At 60.9% G+C, this 22,844-nt stretch overlaps 1 protein-coding gene across 1 annotated transcript in view; it reads left to right on the top strand.

Annotated features, from left to right (window-relative positions):
- LOC139235595 (large neutral amino acids transporter small subunit 2-like) overlaps window positions 1-22,844 on the top strand; it is a 119,973-nt gene that overhangs the window by 79,527 nt on the left and 17,602 nt on the right. Inside the window, exons 8-9 of the mRNA XM_070866629.1 lie at window positions 1-76; window positions 4,788-4,937. The exon at window positions 1-76 is cut by the window's left edge and continues 21 nt beyond it. Coding sequence (XP_070722730.1) covers window positions 1-76; window positions 4,788-4,937 — 226 coding nt within the window. The remainder of the gene's footprint in view (window positions 77-4,787; window positions 4,938-22,844) is intronic.

Here is a 22,844-nt window from a genome sequence, read left to right on the forward strand (position 1 = left end):
TGAGGGGCACCTGCCACGTCTGCTGGCCATGATTCACATTAAACGCTGCACTCCTATACCAGCCCTCCTCTTCACTGTAAGATAGGATTCTTGATGCATCATTCACGCTCTTAATCAATTACCATAGTTACAAACGTTGATTGGCAACTCCACTTCTGTTGCTCTTGTATTTTTACTTGTGATTTTACCCAGCCTATGACTAACTGGCACCCACCACTTGCTGTGGCCAATGTGCAATCCATACCAATGGCCAATTTCTATCATCGGTTTGGGTTGGGCGTGGGCCTCATCATTGTACTCCAGGTAGGATGTTCAGCCTGAAGCTCGCAGCCCAATTCACTCCTCAGTCTGGATTTGTATCCTTAACCCCGCCCAGTCCGCCATCAGAGAGAGAGAACGTAAGATCCAGGAGCAGGAGTCGGCCATTCGGCCCCTCGAGCCTGCTCCGCCATTCAATGAGATCACGGCTGACCTTCGACCTCAACTCCACTTTCCCGCCCGATCTCCATATCCCCCGATTCCCTCAATATCCAAAAATCTACCGATCTCGGCCTTGAATATACTCAAAGACTGAGCCTCCACAGCCCTCTGGGGCAGAGAATTCCAAAGATTCACCCCCCTCTGAGTGAAGAAGTTTCTCCTCATCTCAGTCCTAAATGGCCGACCCCTTATCCTGAGACTGTGTGACCCCTGGTTCTAGACTCCCCCAGCCCGGGGGAAACACCCTCCCTGCATCTACCCTGTCAAGCCCTGTAAGAACGTTGTATGTTTCAATGAGATCACCTCTCATTCTTCTAAACTCCAGAGAATATCGGCCCAGTCTGCTCAATCTCTCCTCATAGGACAATCCCCCCATCCCAGGAATCAGTCTGGTGAACCTTCGCTGCACTCCCTCTATGGCAAGTGTATCCTTCCTTAGGTAAGGAGACCCAAACTGTGCACAATCCTCCAGACAGGAGACCTTCAATCACTTCTGTACTGAGGCTAGATTTGACCGTAGGTCTCAGAGGGTGAAAGGTCAGTGTCTGACTCACTGACCCCATCCAGCCCCCCCCCCCCCCTCCCCTCCCCAATCAGAGAGAGAAGAGACGTCTATCCCCTATTGTTTTAGAGCCCTTCATTGTTGTGATGTATTTGCTTCGTGGGTTCTTTGCTGAAGAATTTGACAGCAACACGTTGCTATTGAGAACCAGTTGGTTTATTAGCAAAAGGTTTAACGATCACACGACACATTACCAGTTCATCCACCGGGCTCACAACCAGCTGCCCCGTCATGGATCCCCCGAACCCAACTGGCTGGGGTTTTATTGAGTGTTGTCAACATCACCTGACTGGCTAAGCCCCTCCCACCTCCACAGCTCTACAGACCTGTGAGCAAACTCAGGCTCACACATTATCAAGATGCTGCACCTCAGCCTTTGATACCATTATGGAAATCCTCTCACAATAATAACACACCGGAGACCCACATTAACACTGCCAATAGAAGCTCCCTTTAGTACATACAATAGAAGATCCTATTAAGTTTCAATGGGGATGCTCCATTAATACTTTCAGTAGCAACCAGTGGAAGGCCCCCATTGGGCACTGCCAGCATAAGGCCCCTCCCCCGTTGGGCAGTGCCGGTGTAAGCCCCTCCCCTGTTGGGCAGTGCTGGTGTAAGCCCCTCCCCCCATTGGGCACTGCCAGCATAAGGCCCCACCCCCATTGGGCGGTGCCGGTGTAAGCCCCTCCCCTGTTGGGCGGTGCTGGTGTAAGCCCATCCCCCGTTGGGCAGTGCCGGAGTAAGCCCCTCCCCCGTTGGGCGATGCCGGTGTACGTCCCTCCCCCGTTGGGCGGTGCCGGTGTAAGCCCCTCCCCCCGTTGGGCGGTGCTGGTGTAAGCCCCTCCCCCGTTGGGCGGTGCTGGTGTACGCCCCTCCCCCGTTGGGCGGTGCCGGTGTAAGCCCCTCCCCGTTGGGCGGTACCGGTGTACACCCCTCCCCCGTTGGGCGGTGCCGGTGTAAGCCCCTCCCCTGTTGGTCGGTGCCGGTGTAAGCCCCTCCCCTGTTGGGCGGTGCCGGTGTAAGCCCCTCCCCTGTTGGGCAGTGCCGGTGTAAGCCCCTCCCCCGTTGGACGGTGCCGGTGTAAGCCCCTCCCCTGTTGGTCGGTGCCGGTGTAAGCCCCTCCCCCGTTGGGCGGTGCCGGTGTAAGCCCCTCCCCTGTTGGGCGGTGCCGGTGTAAGCCCCTCCCCCGTTGGACGGTGCCGGTGTAAGCCCCTCCCCTGTTGGGCGGTGCCGGTGTAAGCCCCTCCCCCGTTGGGCGTTGCCAGTGTAAGCCCCTCCCCCGTTGGGCGGTGCCGGTGTAAGCCCCTCCCCCGTTGGGCGGTGCCGGTGTAAGCCCCTCCCCCGTTGGGCGGTGCCGGTGTAAGCCCCTCCCCCGGTGACGATGTGGGATTAATTGTGACTGCAGAGATTGCAAGATAGGAAATTGCAGGATTCTTAAATAATCTCCAATAAAACCCAGACTGTGCCACAATGCAGGTCTCTCTCTCTCTCTCTCTCTCCCTCTCTCTCGCTCGGAGGGCTGTACTGCGAAAAGCATTTGTGGTTTTAAAAAGTGACCGGGCACTGTTTTAAAAAGAATTAAACTCGGAAAATTTGCGGTTGCTGCATTTATAGCAAACCTCTGAATGTTGTGGCCTTGCCCATTCTGCACCATCCGCTGTCACCTGTGTGGGGGCCGGTAACGTATTGTAACGGCTGGCGACCTTCGCTTTGCCTTCTGATTATTGTATGCCAGGTCTGCGATCACTAATCTGTCTGCTTCCGCATCGGCAGCTTACACAGCTCCTGCTGCACTGACAGCCCAGGCCCAGGGCAAAGGATTGTCCCAGACACACGGTCAGGGGGGAATGTCCTGTGCTAACGTACTGGTGTATAACCAGGGAGAGGCAGGGCCCACCCCCAGGGTCACTGATTGTAATCACCCCCCATCACCCAGCTCCCCGACACTGACAGCCATTTGCCTTTTCTCCCTCCATCGCACACCGGCAACCATTTGCAGTGTCCTGCCGTCCCACACTGGCCGCCATTTGCAGTGTCCTGCCGTCCCACACTGGCCGCCATTTGCAGTGTCTTGCCGTCCCACACTGGCCGCCATTTGCAGTGTCTTGCCGTCCCACACTGGCCGCCATTTGCAGTGTCCTGCCGTCCCACACTGGCTGCCATTTGCAGTGTCTTGCCGTCCCACACTGGCCGCCATTTGCAGTGTCCTGCCGTCCCACACTGGCCGCCATTTGCAGTGTCTTGCCGTCCCACACTGGCCGCCATTTGCAGTGTGTCTCCCCCGTCCCACACTGGCCGCCATTTGCAGTGTCCTGCCGTCCCACACTGGCAGCCATTTGCAGTGTCTTGCCGTCCCACACTGGCCGCCATTTGCAGTGTGTCTCCCCCGTCCCACACTGGCCACCATTTGCAGTGTGTCCCTCCGTCCCACACTGGCCGCCATTTGCAGTGTCCTGCCGTCCCACACTGGCAGCCATTTGCAGTGTCTTGCCGTCCCACACTGGCCGCCATTTGCAGTGTGTCTCCCCGTCCCACACTGGCAGCCATTTGCAGTGTCTTGCCGTCCCACACTGGCCGCCATTTGCAGTGTGTCTCCCCCGTCCCACACTGGCAGCCATTTGCAGTGTCTTGCCGTCCCACACTGGCAGCCATTTGCAGTGTCTTGCCGTCCCACACTGGCCACCATTTGCAGTGTGTCTCCCCCGTCCCACGCTGGCCACCATTTGCAGTGTGTCCCTCCGTCCCACACTGGCCGCCATTTGCAGTGTGTCTCCCCCGTCCCACGCTGGCCGCCATTTGCAGTGTGTCTCCCCCGTCCCACGCTGGCAGCCATTTGCAGCGTGTCCCCCCATCCCACACTGGCCGCCATTTGCAGTGTGTCTCCCCCGTCCCACGCTGGCCGCCATTTGCAGTGTGTCTCCCCCGTCCCACGCTGGCCGCCATTTGCAGTGTGTCCCTCCGTCCCACACTGGCCGCCATTTGCAGTGTGTCTCCCCCGTCCCACACTGGCCGCCATTTGCAGTGTGTCTCCCCCGTCCCACGCTGGCCGCCATTTGCAGTGTGTCTCCCCCGTCCCACACTGGCAGCCATTTGCAGTGTGTCTCCCCGTCTCACACTGGCAGCCATTTGCAGTGTGTCTCCCCGTCTCACACTGGCAACCATTTGCAGTGTCTTGCCGTCCCACACTGGCAGCCATTTGCAGTGTGTCCCCGTCCCACATTGGCAGCCATTTGCAGTGTGTCCCCGTCCCACACTGGCAGCCATTTGCAGCGTGTCCCCCCATCCCACACTGGCAGCCATTTGCAGCGTGTCCCCCCATCCCACACTGGCAGCCATTTGCAGTGTGTCCCCGTCCCACATTGGCAGCCATTTGCAGTGTGTCCCCGTCCCACATTGGCAGCCATTTGCAGTGTGTCCCCGTCCCACATTGGCAGCCATTTGCAGCGTCCCCTTCTTGACGAAGCCTCCCGACTGGCATACTGTTTGACCGAGCTGATAATCCTGACCTATTTCGGCCTGTCCTGGGTAGGTTAGGCTTTAACCCGATTGTAACGGAGGGGGGGGGGGGAGATAAATTGATTTGCTTCGCTGCTTCCTCTCGGGCTTGCTCTCTCCGTCTCACTGTGCAGTGTCTTTCTTGCCTCATTCATCATCTGCTGACGGTCGGGCCTCAGTTACTCAATCGTTCTCCACCGTTTGTTCCCCCCCCGCCCCTCCCTCTCCCTCTCCCTCTCCCCTCCAGTGTGCCTCCACCCTGTTGATGCTGGTGACCAGCGACATCTACACGCTCATTAACTACGTGGGATTCATCAACTACCTGTTCTACGGAGTCACCATCGCCGGCCAGATCGTGCTGCGTTGGCAGAAGCCAGACATGCCGCGGCCCATTAAGGTAACCAATGATTCTCCCGTGCTCTTAGTGTGTCTTTTATAAAGTGTGGGTTGTTGTTGTAATTGTTCCCCACAGTACAACAGTGACTGCGCTCCAAAAGTACTTCATTGGCTGCAAAGCGCCTCGAGACATCCGGCGGTCGTGAAAGAAAGACTTGGATTTCTATATCGCCTCATCTGAAAGACGGCACCTCCGACAGTACGGCACTCCGACAGTGCGGCACTCCCTCAGTGCGGCACTCCCTCAGTGCGGCACTCCCTCAGTGCGGCACTCCCTCAGCACGGCACTCCGACAGTGCGGCACTCCCTCAGTACGGCACTCCCTCAGTGCGGCACCTCCGACAGTACGGCACTCCCTCAGTACGGCACTCCCTCAGTGCGGCACCTCCGACAGTACGGCACTCCCTCAGTACGGCACTCCTTCAGTACGGCACTCCCTCAGTACGGCACTCCCTCAGCACGGCACACCCTCAGTACGGCACTCCCTCAGTACGGCACTCCCTCAGTATGGCACCTCCGACAGTGCGGCACTCCCTCAGTACGGCACTCCCTCAGTGCGGCACCTCCGACAGTACGGCACTCCCTCAGTACGGCACTCCCTCAGTACGGCACTCCCTCAGTACTGCCCCTCCGACACTACGGCACTCCCTCAGTACGGCACTCCCTCAGTACGGCACCTCCGACAGTGCGGCACTCCCTCAGTACGGCACCTCCGACAGCACGGCACTCCCTCAGTACGGCACTCCCTCAGTACGGCACTCCGACAGTGCGGCACTCCCTCAGTACGGCACTCCCTCAGCACGGCACTCCCTCAGCGCGGCACTCCGACAGTGCGGCAGTCCCTCAGTACGGCACTCCCTCAGCACGGCACTCCCTCAGCACGGCACTCCGACAGTGCGGCACTCCCTCAGTACGGCACTCCCTCAGCACGGCACTCCCTCAGTACGGCACCTCCGACAGTACGGCACTCCCTCAGTGCGGCACCTCCGACAGTACGGCACTCCCTCAGTACGGCACTCCCTCAGTGCGGCACTCCCTCAGTACGGCACTCCCTCAGTACGGCACTCCGACAGTGCGGCACTCCCTCAGTGCGGCACTCCCTCAATAGGGCACTCCCTCAGCACGGCACCTCCGACAGTACGGCACTCCCTCAGTACGGCACTCCCTCAGTACGGCACTCCCTCAGCACGGCACTCCCTCAGCACGGCACTACCTCAGCATGGCACTCCCTCAGCGCGGCACTCCCTCAGCACGGCACTCCCTCAGCACGGCACTCTCTCAGTACGGCACCTCCGACAGTACGGCACTCCCTCAGTACGGCACTCCCTCAGTGCGGCACCTCCGACAGTACGGCACTCCCTCAGTACGGCACTCCCTCAGTACGGCACCTCCGACAGTGCGGCACTCCCTCAGTACGGCACCTCCGACAGTACGGCACTCCCTCAGTACGGCACTCCCTCAGTACGGCACTCCCTCAGTACGGCACCTCCGACAGTACGGCACTCCCTCAGCACGGCACTCCCTCAGTACGGCACTCCCTCAGCACGGCACCTCCGACAATGCGGCACTCGCTCAGTACGGCACCTCCGACAGTACGGCACTCCCTCAGTACGGCACTCCCTCAGCACGGCACTCCCTCAGCACGGCACTCCCTCAGTACGGCACTCCCTCAGTACGGCACTCCCTCAGCACGGCACTCCCTCAGCACGGCACTCCCTCAGTACGGCACTCCCTCAGTGCGGCACCTCCGACAGTGCGGCACTCCCTCAGTACGGCACCTCCGACAGTGCAGCACTCCCTCAGTACGGCACCTCCGACAGTACGGCACTCCCTCAGTACGGCACTCCCTCAGTGCGGCACCTCCGACAGTGCGGCACTCCCTCAGTACGGCACTCCCTCAGTACGGCACCTCCGACAGTACGGCACTCCCTCAGTACGGCACTCCCTCAGTACGGCACCTCCGACAGTACGGCACTCCCTCAGTACGGCACTCCCTCAGTACGGCACTCCGACAGTACGGCACTCCCTCAGTACGGCACCTCCGACAGTACGGCACTCCCTCAGTACGGCACCTCCGACAGTACGGCACTCCCTCAGTACGGCACTCCCTCAGTACGGCACTCCCTCAGTACGGCACTCCCTCAGTACGGCACCTCCGACAGTACGGCACTCCCTCAGTACGGCACTCCCTCAGTACGGCACCTCCGACAGTACAGCACTCCCTCAGTACGGCACTCCCTCAGTACGGCACTCCCTCAGTACGGCACCTCCGACAGTACGGCACTCCCTCAGTACGGCACCTCCGACAGTGCGGCACTCCATCAGTACGGCACTCCCTCAGTACGGCACTCCCTCAGTACGGCACCTCCGACAGTACAGCACTCCCTCAGTACGGCACTCCCTCAGTACGGCACCTCCGACAGTGCGGCACTCCCTCAGTACGGCACCTCCGACAGTACGGCACTCCCTCAGTACGGCACTCCCTCAGTACGGCACTCCCTCAGTACGGCACCTCCGACAGTACGGCACTCCCTCAGTACGGCACTCCCTCAGTACGGCACCTCCGACAGTACGGCACTCCCTCAGTACGGCACTCCCTCAGCACGGCACTCCCTCAGTACGGCACTCCCTCAGTGCGGCACTCCGACAGTGCGGCACTCGCTCAGTGCGGCACTCCCTCAGCACGGCACCTCCGACAGTGCGGCACTCCCTCAGTACAGCACTCCCTCAGTACGGCACTCCCTCAGTACGGCACTCCCTCAGTGCGGCACTCCCTCAGTACGGCACTCCCTCAGTACGGCACCTCCGACAGTGCGGCACTCCCTCAGTACGGCACTCCCTCAGCACGGCACTCCCTCAGCACGGCACTCCCTCAGTACGGCACTCCCTCAGTACGGCACTCCCTCAGTACGGCACCTCCGACAGTACGGCACTCCCTCAGTACGGCACTCCCTCAGCACGGCACTCCCTCAGCACGGCACTCCCTCAGTACGGCACTCCCTCAGTACGGCACTCCCTCAGCACGGCACCTCCGACAGTACGGCACTCCCTCAGTACGGCACTCCCTCAGCACGGCACTCCCTCAGTGCGGCACTCCCTCAGTACGGCACTCCCTCAGTACGGCACTCCCTCAGTACGGCACCTCCGACAGTGCGGCACTCGCTCAGTGCGGCACTCCCTCAGCACGGCACTCCCTCAGTACGGCACCTCCGACAGTACGGCACTCCCTCAGTACGGCACCTCCGACAGTATGGCACTCCCTCAGTACGGCACTCCCTCAGTACGGCACTCCGACAGTGCGGCACTCCCTATACCCTCAGCACGGCACTCCCTCAGCACGGCACTCCTTCAGTACGGCACTCCCTCAGTACGGCACTCCCTCAGTACGGCACTCCCTCAGTACGGCACTCCCTCAGCACGGCACTCCCTCAGCACGGCACCTCCGACAGTGCGGCACTCCCTCAGTACGGCACCTCCCACAGTGCGGCACTCCCTCAGTACGGCACCTCCGACAGTACGGCACTCCCTCAGTACGGCACCTCCGACAGTACGGCACTCCCTCAGTACGGCACCTCCGACAGTGCGGCACTCCCTCAGCACGGCACTCCCTCAGCACGGCACTCCTTCAGTACGGCACTCCCTCAGTACGGCACTCCCTCAGTACGGCACTCCCTCAATACGGCACCTCCGACAGTGCGGCACTCCCTCAGCACGGCACTCCCTCAGCACGGCACTCCCTCAGTACGGCACTCCCTCAGTACGGCACTCCCTCAGTACGGCACCTCCGACAGTGCGGAACTCCCTCAGCACGGCACTCCCTCAGTACGGCACTCCCTCAGCACGGCACTCCCTCAGTACGGCACTCCCTCAGTACGGCACCTCCGACAGTGCGGCACTCCCTCAGTACGGCACTCCCTCAGCACGGCACTCCCTCAGTACGGCACTCCCTCAGTACGGCACCTCCGACAGCACGGCACTCCCTCAGTACGGCACTCCCTCAGCACGGCACTCCCTCAGTACGGCACTCCCTCAGTACGGCACCTCCGACAGTGCGGCACTCCCTCAGTGCAGCACCTCCGACAGTACGGCACTCCCTCAGTACGGCACTCCCTCAGCACGGCACCTCCGACAGTGCGGCACTCCCTCAATAGGGCACGCCCTCAGTACGGCACTCCCTCAGCATGGCACCTCCGACAGTACGGCACTCCCTCAGCACGGCACTCCCTCAGTACGGCACCTCCGACAGTGCGGCACTCCCTCAGTACGGCACCTCCGACATTGCGGCACTCCCTCAGTACGGCACTCCCTCAGTACGGCACCTCCGACAGTGCGGCACTCCCTCAGTGCGGCACTCCCTCAATAGGGCACTCCCTCAGCACGGCACCTCCGACAGTACGGCACTCCCTCAGCACGGCACTCCCTCAGTACGGCACTCCCTCAGCACGGCACTCCCTCAGCGCGGCACTCCCTCAGCACGGCACTCCCTCAGCACGGCACTCCCTCAGTACGGCACTCCCTCAGCACGGCACTCCCTCAGTACGGCACTCCCTCAGTACGGCACTCCCTCAGCACGGCACTCCCTCAGCACGGCACTACCTCAGTATGGCACTCCCTCAGCACGGCACTCCCTCAGCGCGGCACTCCCTCAGCACGGCACTCCCTCAGCACGGCACTCCCTCAGTACGGCACCTCCGACAGTACGGCACTCCCTCAGTACGGCACTCCCTCAGTACGGCACCTCCGACAGTGCGGCACTCCCTCAGTACGGCACCTCCGACAGTACGGCACTCCCTCAGTACGGCACTCCCTCAGTACGGCACCTCCGACAGTACGGCACTCCCTCAGTACGGCACTCCCTCAGTACGGCACCTCCGACAGTACGGCACTCCCTCAGTACGGCACCTCCGACAGTGCGGCACTCCCTCAGTACGGCACTCCCTCAGTACGGCACCTCCGACAGCACGGCACTCCCTCAGTACGGCACTCCCTCAGTACGGCACTCCCTCAGTACGGCACCTCCGACAGTACGGCACTCCCTCAGCACGGCACTCCCTCAGCACGGCACTCCCTCAGTACGGCACTCCCTCAGCACGGCACTCCCTCAGTACGGCACTCCCTCAGCACGGCACTCCCTCAGTACGGCACTCCCTCAGCACGGCACCTCCGACAATGCGGCACTCGCTCAGTACGGCACTCCCTCAGTACGGCACTCCCTCAGCACGGCACTCCCTCAGTACGGCACTCCCTCAGTACGGCACTCCCTCAGTACGGCACCTCCGACAGTGCGGCACTCACTCAGTACGGCACCTCCGACAGTACGGCACTCCCTCAGTACGGCACTCCCTCAGTGCGGCACCTCCGACAGTACGGCACTCCCTCAGTACGGCACTCCCTCAGTACGGCACTCCGACAGTACGGCACTCCCTCAGTACGGCACCTCCGACAGTACGGCACTCCCTCAGTACGGCACCTCCGACAGTACGGCACTCCCTCAGTACGGCACCTCCGACAGTACGGCACTCCCTCAGTACGGCACCTCCGACAGTACGGCACTCCCTCAGTACGGCACTCCCTCAGTACGGCACCTCCGACAGTACGGCACTCCCTCAGCACGGCACTCCCTCAGTACGGCACTCCCTCAGTACGGCACTCCCTCAGTGCGGCACCTCCGACAGTACGGCACTCCCTCAGTACGGCACTCCGACAGTACGGCACTCCCTCAGTACGGCACCTCCGACAGTACGGCACTCCCTCAGTACGGCACTCCCTCAGTACGGCACTCCCTCAGTACAGCACTCCCTCAGCACGGCACTCCCTCAGTACGGCACTCCCTCAGTACGGCACTCCCTCAGTACGGCACTCCCTCAGTACGGCACCTCCGACAGTGCGGCACTCCCTCAGTACGGCACCTCCGACAGTACGGCACTCCCTCAGTACGGCACTCCCTCAGTACGGCACTCCCTCAGTACGGCACCTCCGACAGTGCGGCACTCCCTCAGTACGGCACCTCCGACAGTACGGCACTCCCTCAGTACGGCACCTCCGACAGTACGGCACTCCCTCAGTACGGCACTCCCTCAGTACGGCACCTCCGACAGTACGGCACTCCCTCAGTACGGCACTCCCTCAGCACGGCACTCCCTCAGTACGGCACTCCCTCAGTGCGGCACTCCGACAGTGCGGCACCTCCGACAGTACGGCACTCCCTCAGTACGGCACTCCCTCAGTGCGGCACTCCCTCAGTACGGCACCTCCGACAGTGCGGCACTCCCTCAGTACAGCACTCCCTCAGTACGGCACTCCCTCAGTACGGCACGGCACTCCCTCAGTGCGGCACTCCCTCAGTACGGCACTCCCTCAGTACGGCACTCCCTCAGTACGGCACCTCCGACAGTGCGGCACTCGCTCAGTGCGGCACCTCCGACAGTGCGGCACTCCCTCAGTACGGCACTCCCTCAGCACGGCACTCCCTCAGTGCGGCACTCCCTCAGTACGGCACTCCCTCAGCACGGCACTCCCTCAGCACGGCACTCCCTCAGTGCGGCACTCCCTCAGTACGGCACTCCCTCAGCACGGCACTCCCTCAGTGCGGCACTCCCTCAGTACGGCACTCCCTCAGTACGGCACTTCCTCAGTACGGCACTCCCTCAGTACGGCACCTCCGACAGTGCGGCACTCGCTCAGTGCGGCACTCCCTCAGTACGGCACTCCCTCAGCACGGCACTCCCTCAGTACGGCACTCCCTCAGTACGGCACTCCCTCAGTACGGCACTCCCTCAGTACGGCACCTCCGACAGTACGGCTCTCCCTCAGTACGGCACCTCCGACAGTATGGCACTCCCTCAGTACGGCACTCCCTCAGTACGGCACTCCGACAGTACGGCACTCCGACAGTGCGGCACTCCCTCAGCACGGCACTCCCTCAGCACGGCACTCCCTCAGTACGGCACCTCCGACAGTATGGCACTCCCTCAGCACGGCACTCCTTCAGTACGGCACTCCCTCAGTACGGCACTCCCTCAGTAAGGCACTCCCTCAGTACGGCACTCCCTCAGCACGGCACTCCCTCAGCACGGCACCTCCGACAGTGCGGCACTCCCTCAGTACGGCACCTCCCACAGTGCGGCACTCCCTCAGTACGGCACCTCCGACAGTACGGCACTCCCTCAGCACGGCACTCCCTCAGCACGGCACTCCTTCAGTACGGCACTCCCTCAGTACGGCACTCCCTCAGTACGGCACTCCCTCAGTACGGCACCTCCGACAGTGCGGCACTCCCTCAGCACGGCACTCCCTCAGCACGGCACTCCCTCAGTACGGCACTCCCTCAGTACGGCACTCCCTCAGTACGGCACCTCCGACAGTGCGGCACTCCCTCAGCACGGCACTCCCTCAGTACGGCACTCCCTCAGCACGGCACTCCCTCAGTACGGCACTCCCTCAGTACGGCACATCCGACAGTGCGGCACTCCCTCAGTACGGCACTCCCTCAGTGCAGCACCTCCGACAGTGCGGCACTCCCTCAATAGGGCACGCCCTCAGTACGGCACTCCCTCAGCATGGCACCTCCGACAGTATGGCACTCCCTCAGCACGGCACTCCCTCAGTACGGCACTCCCTCAGCACGGCACCTCCGACAGTGCGGCACTCCCTCAGTACGGCACCTCCGACAGTGCGGCACTCCCTCAGCACGGCACTCCCTCAGTACAGCACTCCCTCAGTACGGCACTCCCTCAGCACGGCACTCCCTCAGTACGGCACCTCCGACAGTGCGGCACTCCCTCAGTACGGCACCTCCGACAGTGCGGCACTCCTTCAGTACGGCACTCCCTCAGCACGGCACTCCCTCAGCACGGCACTCCCTCAGTACGGCACTCCCTCAGCACGGCACTCCCTCAGTACGGCACTCCCTCAGTACGGCACCTCCGACAGTGCGGCACACCCTCAGCACGGCACTCCCTCAGTACGGCACTCCCTCAGCACGGCACTCCCTCAGTACGGCACCTCCGACAGTGCGGCACTCCCTCAGTACGGCACCTCCGACAGTACGGCACTCCCTCAGTACGGCACTCCCTCAGCACGGCTCTCCCTCAGCATGGCACCTCCGACAGTGCGGCACTCCCTCAGTACGGCACCACCGACAGTATGGCACTCCCTCAGTACGGCACTCCCTCAGTACGGCACTCCGACAGTGCGGCACTCCCTCAGTACGGCACCTCCGACAGTATGGCACTCCCTCAGTACGGCACTCCCTCAGTACGGCACTCCCTCAGTACGGCACTCCGACAGTACGGCACTCCCTCAGTACGGCACTCCCTCAGTACGGCACTCCGACAGTACGGCACTCCCTCAGCACGGCACTCCCTCAGTACGGCCCCTCCGACAGTGCGGCACTCGCTCAGTACGGCACTCCGACAGTGCGGCACTCCCTCAGTACGGCACTCCCTCAGTACGGCACTTCCTCAGCACGGCATTCCCTCAGTGCGGCACTCCCTCAGTACGGCACCTCCGACAGTATGGCACTCCCTCAGTACGGCACTCCCTCAGTACGGCACTCCGACAGTGCGGCACTCCCTCAGTACGGCACTCCCTCAGCACGGCACTCCCTCAGTACAGCACCTCCGACAGTACGGCACTCCCTCAGCACGGCACTCCCTCAGTACAGCACCTCCGACAGTGCGGCACTCCCTCAGTACGGCACTCCCTCAGCACGGCACTCCCTCAGTACAGCACCTCCGACAGTGCGGCACTCCCTCAGCACGGCACTCCCTCAGTACGGCACTCCCTCAGTACGGCACTCCGACAGTACGGCACTCCCTCAGTACGTCACTCCCTCAGTACGGCACTCCCTCAGCACGGCACTCCCTCAGTACGGCACTCCCTCAGTACGGCACTCCCTCAGCACGGCACTCCGACAGTACGGCACTCCCTCAGTACGTCACTCCCTCAGTACGGCACTCCCTCAGCACGGCACTCCCTCAGTACGGCACTCCCTCAGTACGGCACTCCGACAGTACGGCACTCCGACAGTGCGGCACTCCCTCAGTACGGCACTCCCTCAGTACGGCACTCCCTCAGTACGGCACACCCTCAGTACGGCACCTCCGACAGTGCGGCACTCCCTCAGTACGGCACACCCTCAGTACGGCACCTCCGACAGTGCGGCACTCCCTCAGCACGGCACTCCCTCAGCACGGCACTCCCTCAGTACGGCACTCCCTCAGTACGGCACCTCCGACAGTACGGCACTCCCTCAGTACGGCACTCCCTCAGTACGGCACCTCCGACAGTACGGCACTCCCTCAGTACGGCACTCCCTCAGTACGGCACTCCCTCAGTGCGGCACTCCCTCAGTACGGCACTCCCTCAGTACGGCACCTCCGACAGTGCGGCACTCCCTCAGTACGGCACTCCCTCAGTACGGCACTCCCTCAGTACGGCACCTCCGACAGTGCGGCACTCCCTCAGTACGGCACTCCCTCAGCACGGCACTCCCTCAGCACGGCACTCCCTCAGAAGGGCACTCCCTCAGTGCGGCACTCCCTCAGTAGGGCACTCCCTCAGTGCGGCACCTCCGACAGTGCGGCACTCCCTTCAGTAGGGCACTCCCTCAGCACGGCACTCCCTCAGCACGGCACTCCCTCAGAAGGGCACTCCCTCAGTGCGGCACTCCCTCAGTAGGGCACTCCCTCAGTGCGGCGCTCCCTCAGTACGGCACTCCCTCAGCACGGCACTCCCTCAGCACGGCACTCCCTCAGAAGGGCACTCCCTCAGTGCGGCACTCCCTCAGAAGGGCACTCCCTCAGTGCGGCACTCCCTCAGTAGGGCACTCCCTCAGTGCGGCACCTCCGACAGTGCGGCACTCCCTCAATAGGGCACTCCCTCAGTGCGGCACTCCCTCATCACGGCACCTCTGACAGTGTGGCACTCCCTCAGCACGGCACTCCCTCAGCGCGGCACTCCCTCAGCACGGCACTCCCTCAGCACAGCACCTCCGACAGTGCGGCACTCCCTCAGCACGGCACTCCCTCAGTACGGCACTCCCTCAGTACGGCACTCCGACAGTACGGCACTCCCTCAGTACGTCACTCCCTCAGTACGGCACTCCCTCAGCACGGCACTCCCTCAGTACGGCACTCCCTCAGTACGGCACTCCGACAGTACGGCACTCCGACAGTGCGGCACTCCCTCAGTACGGCACTCCCTCAGTACGGCACTCCCTCAGTACGGCACACCCTCAGTACGGCACCTCCGACAGTGCGGCACTCCCTCAGTACGGCACACCCTCAGTACGGCACCTCCGACAGTGCGGCACTCCCTCAGCACGGCACTCCCTCAGCACGGCACTCCCTCAGTACGGCACTCCCTCAGTACGGCACCCTCAGTACGGCACCTCCGACAGTACGGCACTCCCTCAGTACGGCACCTCCGACAGTACGGCACTCCCTCAGTACGGCACTCCCTCAGTACGGCACTCCCTCAGTGCGGCACTCCCTCAGTACGGCACTCCCTCAGTACGGCACCTCCGACAGTGCGGCACTCCCTCAGTACGGCACTCCCTCAGTACGGCACTCCCTCAGTACGGCACCTCCGACAGTGCGGCACTCCCTCAGCACGGCACTCCCTCAGCACGGCACTCCCTCAGAAGGGCACTCCCTCAGTGCGGCACTCCCTCAGTAGGGCACTCCCTCAGTGCGGCACCTCCGACAGTGCGGCACTCCCTTCAGTAGGGCACTCCCTCAGCACGGCACTCCCTCAGCACGGCACTCCCTCAGAAGGGCACTCCCTCAGTGCGGCACTCCCTCAGTAGGGCACTCCCTCAGTGCGGCGCTCCCTCAGTACGGCACTCCCTCAGCACGGCACTCCCTCAGCACGGCACTCCCTCAGAAGGGCACTCCCTCAGTGCGGCACTCCCTCAGAAGGGCACTCCCTCAGTGCGGCACTCCCTCAGTAGGGCACTCCCTCAGTGCGGCACCTCCGACAGTGCGGCACTCCCTCAATAGGGCACTCCCTCAGTGCGGCACTCCCTCAGCACGGCACCTCTGACAGTGTGGCACTCCCTCAGCACGGCACTCCCTCAGCGCGGCACTCCCTCAGCACGGCACTCCCTCAGCACGGCACCTCCGACAGTGTGGCACTCCCTCAGTACGGCACTCCCTCAGCACGGCACTCCCTCAGCACGGCACTCCCTCAGCACGGCACCTCCGACAGTGCGGCACTCCCTCAGCACGGCACCTCCGACAGTGCGGCACTCCCTCAGCATGGCACCTCTGACAGTACGGCACTCCCTCAGCACGGCACCTCTGACAGTACGGCACTCCCTCAACACGGCACTCCCTCAGTGCGGCACTCCCTCAGCACGGCACTCCCTCAGTACGGCACTCCCTCAGCACTGCACCTCCGACAGTGCGGCACTCCCTCAGCACGGCACCTCTGACAGTACGGCACTCCCTCAGCGCGGCACTCCCTCAGCACGGCACTCCCTCAATACGGCACTCCCTCAATACGGCACTCCCTCAGTACGGCACTCCCTCAATACGGCACCTCCGACAGTGCGGCACTCCCTCAGTGCGGCACTCCCTCAGTGCGGCACTCCCTCAGCACGGCACCTCTGACAGTACGGCACTCCCTCAGCGCGGCACTCCCTCAGCACGGCACTCCCTCAATACGGCACTCCCTCAATACGGCACTCCCTCAGTACGGCACTCCCTCAATACGGCACCTCCGACAGTGCGGCACTCCCTCAGCAGTGCACTGGGAGTGTCGGCCTAGATTTATGTGCTCGGGTCCCTGGAGTGTGACTCAAACCCACGACCTTCTGGCTCCGAGGCGAGAGTGCTGCCCACTTGAGCCACTGGCTAACACTAGGTGCTATATAAATGCAAGTCTTTCTTTCTTCAGTGTGGGCAACGCAGCAGCCAATGCACACAAAGCAAGATCGCACAAACAGCAATCTGATCATGACCAGATCATTCTGCTTTTTACTTCAAGTGAGGGATAAATAATAGGCCTCAGGACACAGGGTGGACGTAGAGCACTTCTCCCCGATCAACAAAGAGCAGGAAGGATGTTTCCACCAGAACCAAGGGCCATGAATAGACAATAGTCACTAATCAATCCAATACGCAACTCAGGGGAAACTATTTTACCCAGGGAGCAGTTAGAATGTGGAGCTCACTACCATAAGGAGTAGTTGAGGCAAATAGTGTAGATGCCTTGAAAGGGAAGCTAGATAAGGACATGGAGGGAGGAAGCAGTAGAATTCTACGTTGATGGGGTGAGGAGATTTGTGTGAAACATAAACACTGGCACAGACCAGTTCGGCAATTCGACAATGTACCTTTCAGTCCCATACTGGCAGCCATTTGCAATGTACCTTTCAGTCCCATACTGGCAGCCATTTGCAATGTACCTTTCAGTCCCATACCGGCAGCCATTTGCAATGTACCTTTCAGTCCCATACCGGCAGCCATTTGCAATGTACCTTTCAGTCCCATACCGGCAGCCATTTGCAATGTACCTTTCAGTCCCATACCGGCAGCCATTTGCAATGTACCTTTCAGTCCCATACTGGCAGCCATTTGCAATGTACCTTTCAGTCCCATACTGGCAGCCATTTGCAATGTACCTTTCAGTCCCATACCAGCAGCCATTTGCAATGTACCTTTCAGTCCCATACCGGCAGCCATTTGCAATGTACCTTTCAGTCCCATACTGGCAGCCATTTGCAATGTACCCTTCAGTCCCAAACCGTTAACGTTTGCAGTGTGCCCCTCAGTTCCAGTGTCGGTCAGTGATCACAGGGGTGATGGGTGAATGGGCAGAACCCCTAAAGGTAACCGGGTGTCGTCACAATCAATATACATCAACCCTCACCATAACAAAGTCTGGAACGCCAAACGTCCCACAGACTTTGTGACCACACGATAGGTTGGGACATCCAGGAAACCTCCAGCTGCCCAATGCAGCATACCTGGGTTCAATGCCTCCGGTACGAGTGACTCTGCCACTATTCGAGGTGGAACCCACTTTCAAGCTGGCTGCTCCCTCCAACAACAACAACGTGTATTTATATAGCACCTTTAACGTAGTGAAACGTCCCAAGGTGCTTCACAGCAGTGTAATGAGACAAAACAAATACATGTGACCCCGAGCCACATAAGAAATTAGGGCAGGTGACCAAAAGATTGGTCAAAGAGGTCGGTTTTAAGGAGCGTCTTGAAGGAGGAGAGAGAGGTAGAGAGGTGGAGAGGTTTAGGGAGGGAGTTCCAGAGCTTGGGGCCCAGGCAACAGAAGGCACGGCCACCGATGGTGGAGCGATTATAATCAGGGATGGTCAGGAGGGCAGAATTAGAGGAGCGCAGAGATCTCGGGGGGTTGTGGGGCTGGAGGGATTACAGAGATAGGGAGGGGCGAGGGCCATGGAGGGATTTGTAAACAAGGATGAGAATTCTGAAATCGAGGCATTGCTTTACCGGGAGCCAGTGTAGGTCAGTGAGCACAGGGGGTGATGGGTGAGCGGGACTGGGTGCGAGTTAGGACACGGGGCAGCGAGCACAGGGGGTGATGGGTGAGCGGGACTTGGTGCGAGTTAGGACACGGGGCAGTGAGCACAGGGGGTGATGGGTAAGCGGGACTTGGTGGGAGTTAGGACACGGGGCAGCGAGCACAGGGGGTGATGGGTGAGTGGGACTCGGTGCGAGTTAGGACACGGGGGCAGTGAGCACAGGGGGTGATGGGTGAGTGGGACTTGGTGCGAGTTAGGACACGGGTCAGTGAGCACAGGGGGTGATGGGTGAGTGGGACTTGGTGTGAGTTAGGACACGGGGCAGTGAGCACAGGGGGTGATGGGTGAGCGGGACTTGGTGCGTGTTAGGATACGGGGCAGTGAGCACAGGGGGCGATGGGTGAGTGGGACTCGGTGCGAGTTAGGACACGGGGGCAGCGAGCACAGGGGGTGATGGGTGAGTGGGACTGGGTGTGAGTTAGGACACGGGACAGTGAGCACAGGGGGTGATGGGTGAGTGGGACTTGGTGCGAGTTAGGACACGGGTCAGTGAGCACAGGGGGTGATGGGTGAGTGGGACTTGGTGTGAGTTAGGACACGGGGCAGTGAGCACAGGGGGTGATGGGTGAGCGGGACTTGGTGCGTGTTAGGACACGGGGCAGTGAGCACAGGGGGTGATGGGTGAGCGGGACTCAGTGCGAGTTAGGACACGGGGCAGTGAGCACAGGGGGTGATGGGTGAGTGGGACTCGGTGCGAGTTAGGACACAGGGCAGTGAGCACAGGGGGTGATGGGTGAGTGGGACTTGGTGCGAGTTAGGACACGGGGCAGTGAGCACAGGGGGTGATGGGTGAGCGGGACTCGGTGCGAGTTAGGACACGGGGCAGTGAGCACAGGGGGTGATGGGTGAGCGGGACTTGGTGCGAGTTAGGACACGGGGCAGTGAGCACAGGGGGTGATGGGTGAGCGGGACTCAGTACGAGTTAGGACACGGGGCAGTGAGCACAGGGGGTGATGGGTGAGCGGGACTCGGTGCGAGTTAGGACACGGGGCAGTGAGCACAGGGGGTGATGGGTGAGCGGGACTTGGTGCGAGTTAGGACACGGGGCAGTGAGCACAGGGGGTGATGGGTGAGCGGGACTCAGTACGAGTTAGGACACGGGACAGCCGAGTTTTGGATCACCTCAAGTTTACGTCGGGTAGAATGTGGGAGGCCAGCCAGGAGTGCGTTGGAATAGTCAAGTCTGGAGGTAACAAAGGCATGGATGAGGGCTTCAGCAGCGGATGAGCTGAGGCAGGGTGTGGAGACGGGCGATGTTACAGAGGTGGGAATAGGCGGTTTTAGTTATGCTGTGGATATGTGATGGGAAACTCATTTCAGGGTCAACTATGACACCGAGTTTGCGAACAGTCTGGTTCAGCCTCAGACAGGAGTTGGGGAGAGGGATGGAGTCAGTATCGAGGGAACGGAGTTTGTGACGGGGACCGAAAACAATGGCTTCGGTCTTCCCAATATTTAGTTGGAGAAATTTTCTGCTCATCCAGAACTGGATGTGGGACAGGCAGTCTGACAATTGAGAGACCGAGGAGGGGTGGAGAGAAGGGAGGGTGAGGTAGAGCTGGGTGTCTCAGCGTACATGTGGCCAATGTATCCTTTCTGAGTGCGTTGTGCAGAACTGAACATAGTTATGGGCTCCGTGGACCATATACAGCAGATACCTCAAGTCGCTGGAGAAATACCACCAGCGGTGTCTCCTCAAGATCCTGCAAATCCCCCGGGAGGACAGACGCACCAACGTTAGCGTCCTCGACCAGGCCAACATCCCCAGCATCGAAGCACTGACCACACACTCGACCAGCTCCGCTGGGCAGGGCCACATTGTCCGCATGTCCCCGACACGAGACTCCCAAAGCGAGCGCCCTACTGGGAACTCCTACATGGCAAGCGAGCCCCAGGTGGGCAGAGGAAACGTTACAAGGACACCCTCTGTTATGTTCAGAATAACTCCACAAGACTGTGTGCTGTGAGCCCAAACTGTTGTGACCTTGGTCCTTTTTAATGTAACTGCAGAGTGAGGAGCAGTGTGGTACACTGCCTTTGATACCTGCTTGTCCGGGGTGTACGGGTGACCCTTGGGTCTCCCACAGGTGCGCCCCCCCAGTGGCAAGTCTTATACACTAGTAAAGTTTACATACGTAACACCCTCACACCCTCCCTGATAAAGTGCAACATCCCCACCGACACCTGGGAGTCCCTGGGCCCAAAGACCAGTCCCGCCCCTAAGTGGAGGAAGTGCATCCGGGAGGGGCGCTGAGCACCTCGAGTCTCGTCGCCGAGAGCGTGCAGAAAGCAAGCGCAGGCAGCGGAAGGAGCGTGTGGCAAACCAGTCCCACCCTCCCCTTCCCTCAACCACTGTCTGTCCCACCTGTGACAGAGACTGTGGTTCCTGTATTGGACTGTTCAGTCACCCGAGAACTCACTTTTAGAGTGGGAGCAAGTCTTCCTCGACTCCGAGGGACTGCCTGTGAGTGATGAGCATCCATCGATAGGTCTGGAGAACTTGTGCTCTCCCTGATTATCCAGAGTGAGAGAACGACGTCTCTGTGCCTCGAGACTGCCTGGCTCTCTTGTACACAGAAAGGCTCGGGGCATTTACTGAAACCATCATGGGTGTTCCCCTTCGCCTCAGCTGGAAACAATGCAGTCCAATTGTGTTCACGCTCTGCCCGTGTATCTTCAGTGATATGACGCTGTGATTGTCCCTTTTGTGTTTGTTCCCATTGTCTCAACACTGTCTGCCACAGCTCTCTGGGGCAGAGAATTCCACAGATTTACAACCCTCCGAGAGAAGAAATTCCTCCTCATCTCAGTTTTAAATGGGCGGCCCCTTACTCTGAGACTATAACCCCCTAGTTTTAGTTTCCCCCCCTGCGAGGGGAAATACCCTCTGCATCCACCTTGTCGAGCCCCCTCATTATCTTATCGTCATCAGAGGCAGCCCCTCGGAATCGAGGAAGACTTGCTTCCACTCTAAAAGTGAGTTCTCAGGTGACTGAACAGTCCAATACAGGAACCACAGTCCCTGTCACAGGTGGGACAGACAGTGGTTGAGGGAAAGGGGAGGGTGGGACCGGTTTGCCGCACGCTCCTTCCGCTGCCTGCGCTTGCTTTCTGCGCGCTCTCGGCGACGAGACTCGAGGTGCTCAGCGCCCTCCCGGATGCACTTCCTCCACTGAGGGCGGGACTGGTCTTTGGGCCCAGGGACTCCCAGGTGTCGGTGGGGGATGTTGCACTTTATCAGGGGAGGCTTTGAGGGTGTGTCCCTTGTAACGTTTCCTCTGCCCACCCTGGGGCTCGCTTGCCCGTGTCGGAGTTCCGAGTAGAGCGCTCGCTTTGGGGAGTCTCGTGTCTGGGGACATGCGGACAATGGAGCAATGAGCATAGCCTCAACCCATCTCTTGCTCACCCGCCCCCCCCTCCCCTTGCCACATCTCTCTCCCCAGTGATGAGGGGGCTATCAGTAACTCCAGACCGGGAGGGAGAGGCGGCAGGGGGAAAGCTAGCCGCCGGGACTGAGGCCCGACTGGGTTCGATAGCCCCTTTCCTCCTCGCGAACTGCTGAGTCCTTCGGCCTCCCGTCCGACCCCTGACCTCTCGCGGCAGCGGCTCCCGGGAGGCTTGGGGCCTACTCCTGCCCCCCCCCTCCCCCGGCTCTTCGGTGTCGGAGCGGCCTCACGCGACTCCCAGTCCACAGTCCGAGGTACACTCGCCTCATAAAAGGAGCATGTGGAAAGTGCTGCCTTTGCATGGCCCTGCTGTGACCTTTCCCCATCACGGTGTTTTGCTTCCTTGTTAAATACCGCGTGTGTTTTCGCTGATGGAAGGTGAAAGATTGCGGGCAGCAATTGCCCAGGCGGCTCCTGAGTGAAGTACTCATTAACCACCCGCCTAATTACCCACTGTTTACTGTCTCAACACTGCCAAGTAGCACAATAACCCCCACACACACAACATTCACAATACACCGGCTTCCTGACTCAGCAGGTCATTGCTCCCCTGCAGTCCCAAGCCTCACCTCGCACACACGGAGCAGGGAGAGCCCCGCTTACACTCCCCCAACCCTCGCCCCGCTCTGTGCTGAGTGAACTGATCCCAGCTGGGGCAGGGCGGGAGAGGGCCTACAATCGGGTACTTGGCGATCTCAGCAACGGGGGCCACAGCTCGGCTTGCTCTGTGGGGCTCAGTACCAATTATAGCACCCCCCCCCCCCTCCCCCCTACTCTCTCGGACACTCTTGTCTCGCGCGCTCTGTCTCTCGCGCGCTCTGTCTCTCGCTCGCTCTGACTCTCGCTCGCTCTGTCTCTCGCGCGCTCTGTCTCTCGCTCGCTCTGTCTCTCGCTC

Source organism: Pristiophorus japonicus, chromosome 23, assembly GCF_044704955.1.
Source record: "Pristiophorus japonicus isolate sPriJap1 chromosome 23, sPriJap1.hap1, whole genome shotgun sequence".
NCBI classification, from domain to species: Eukaryota; Metazoa; Chordata; class Chondrichthyes; family Pristiophoridae; genus Pristiophorus; species Pristiophorus japonicus.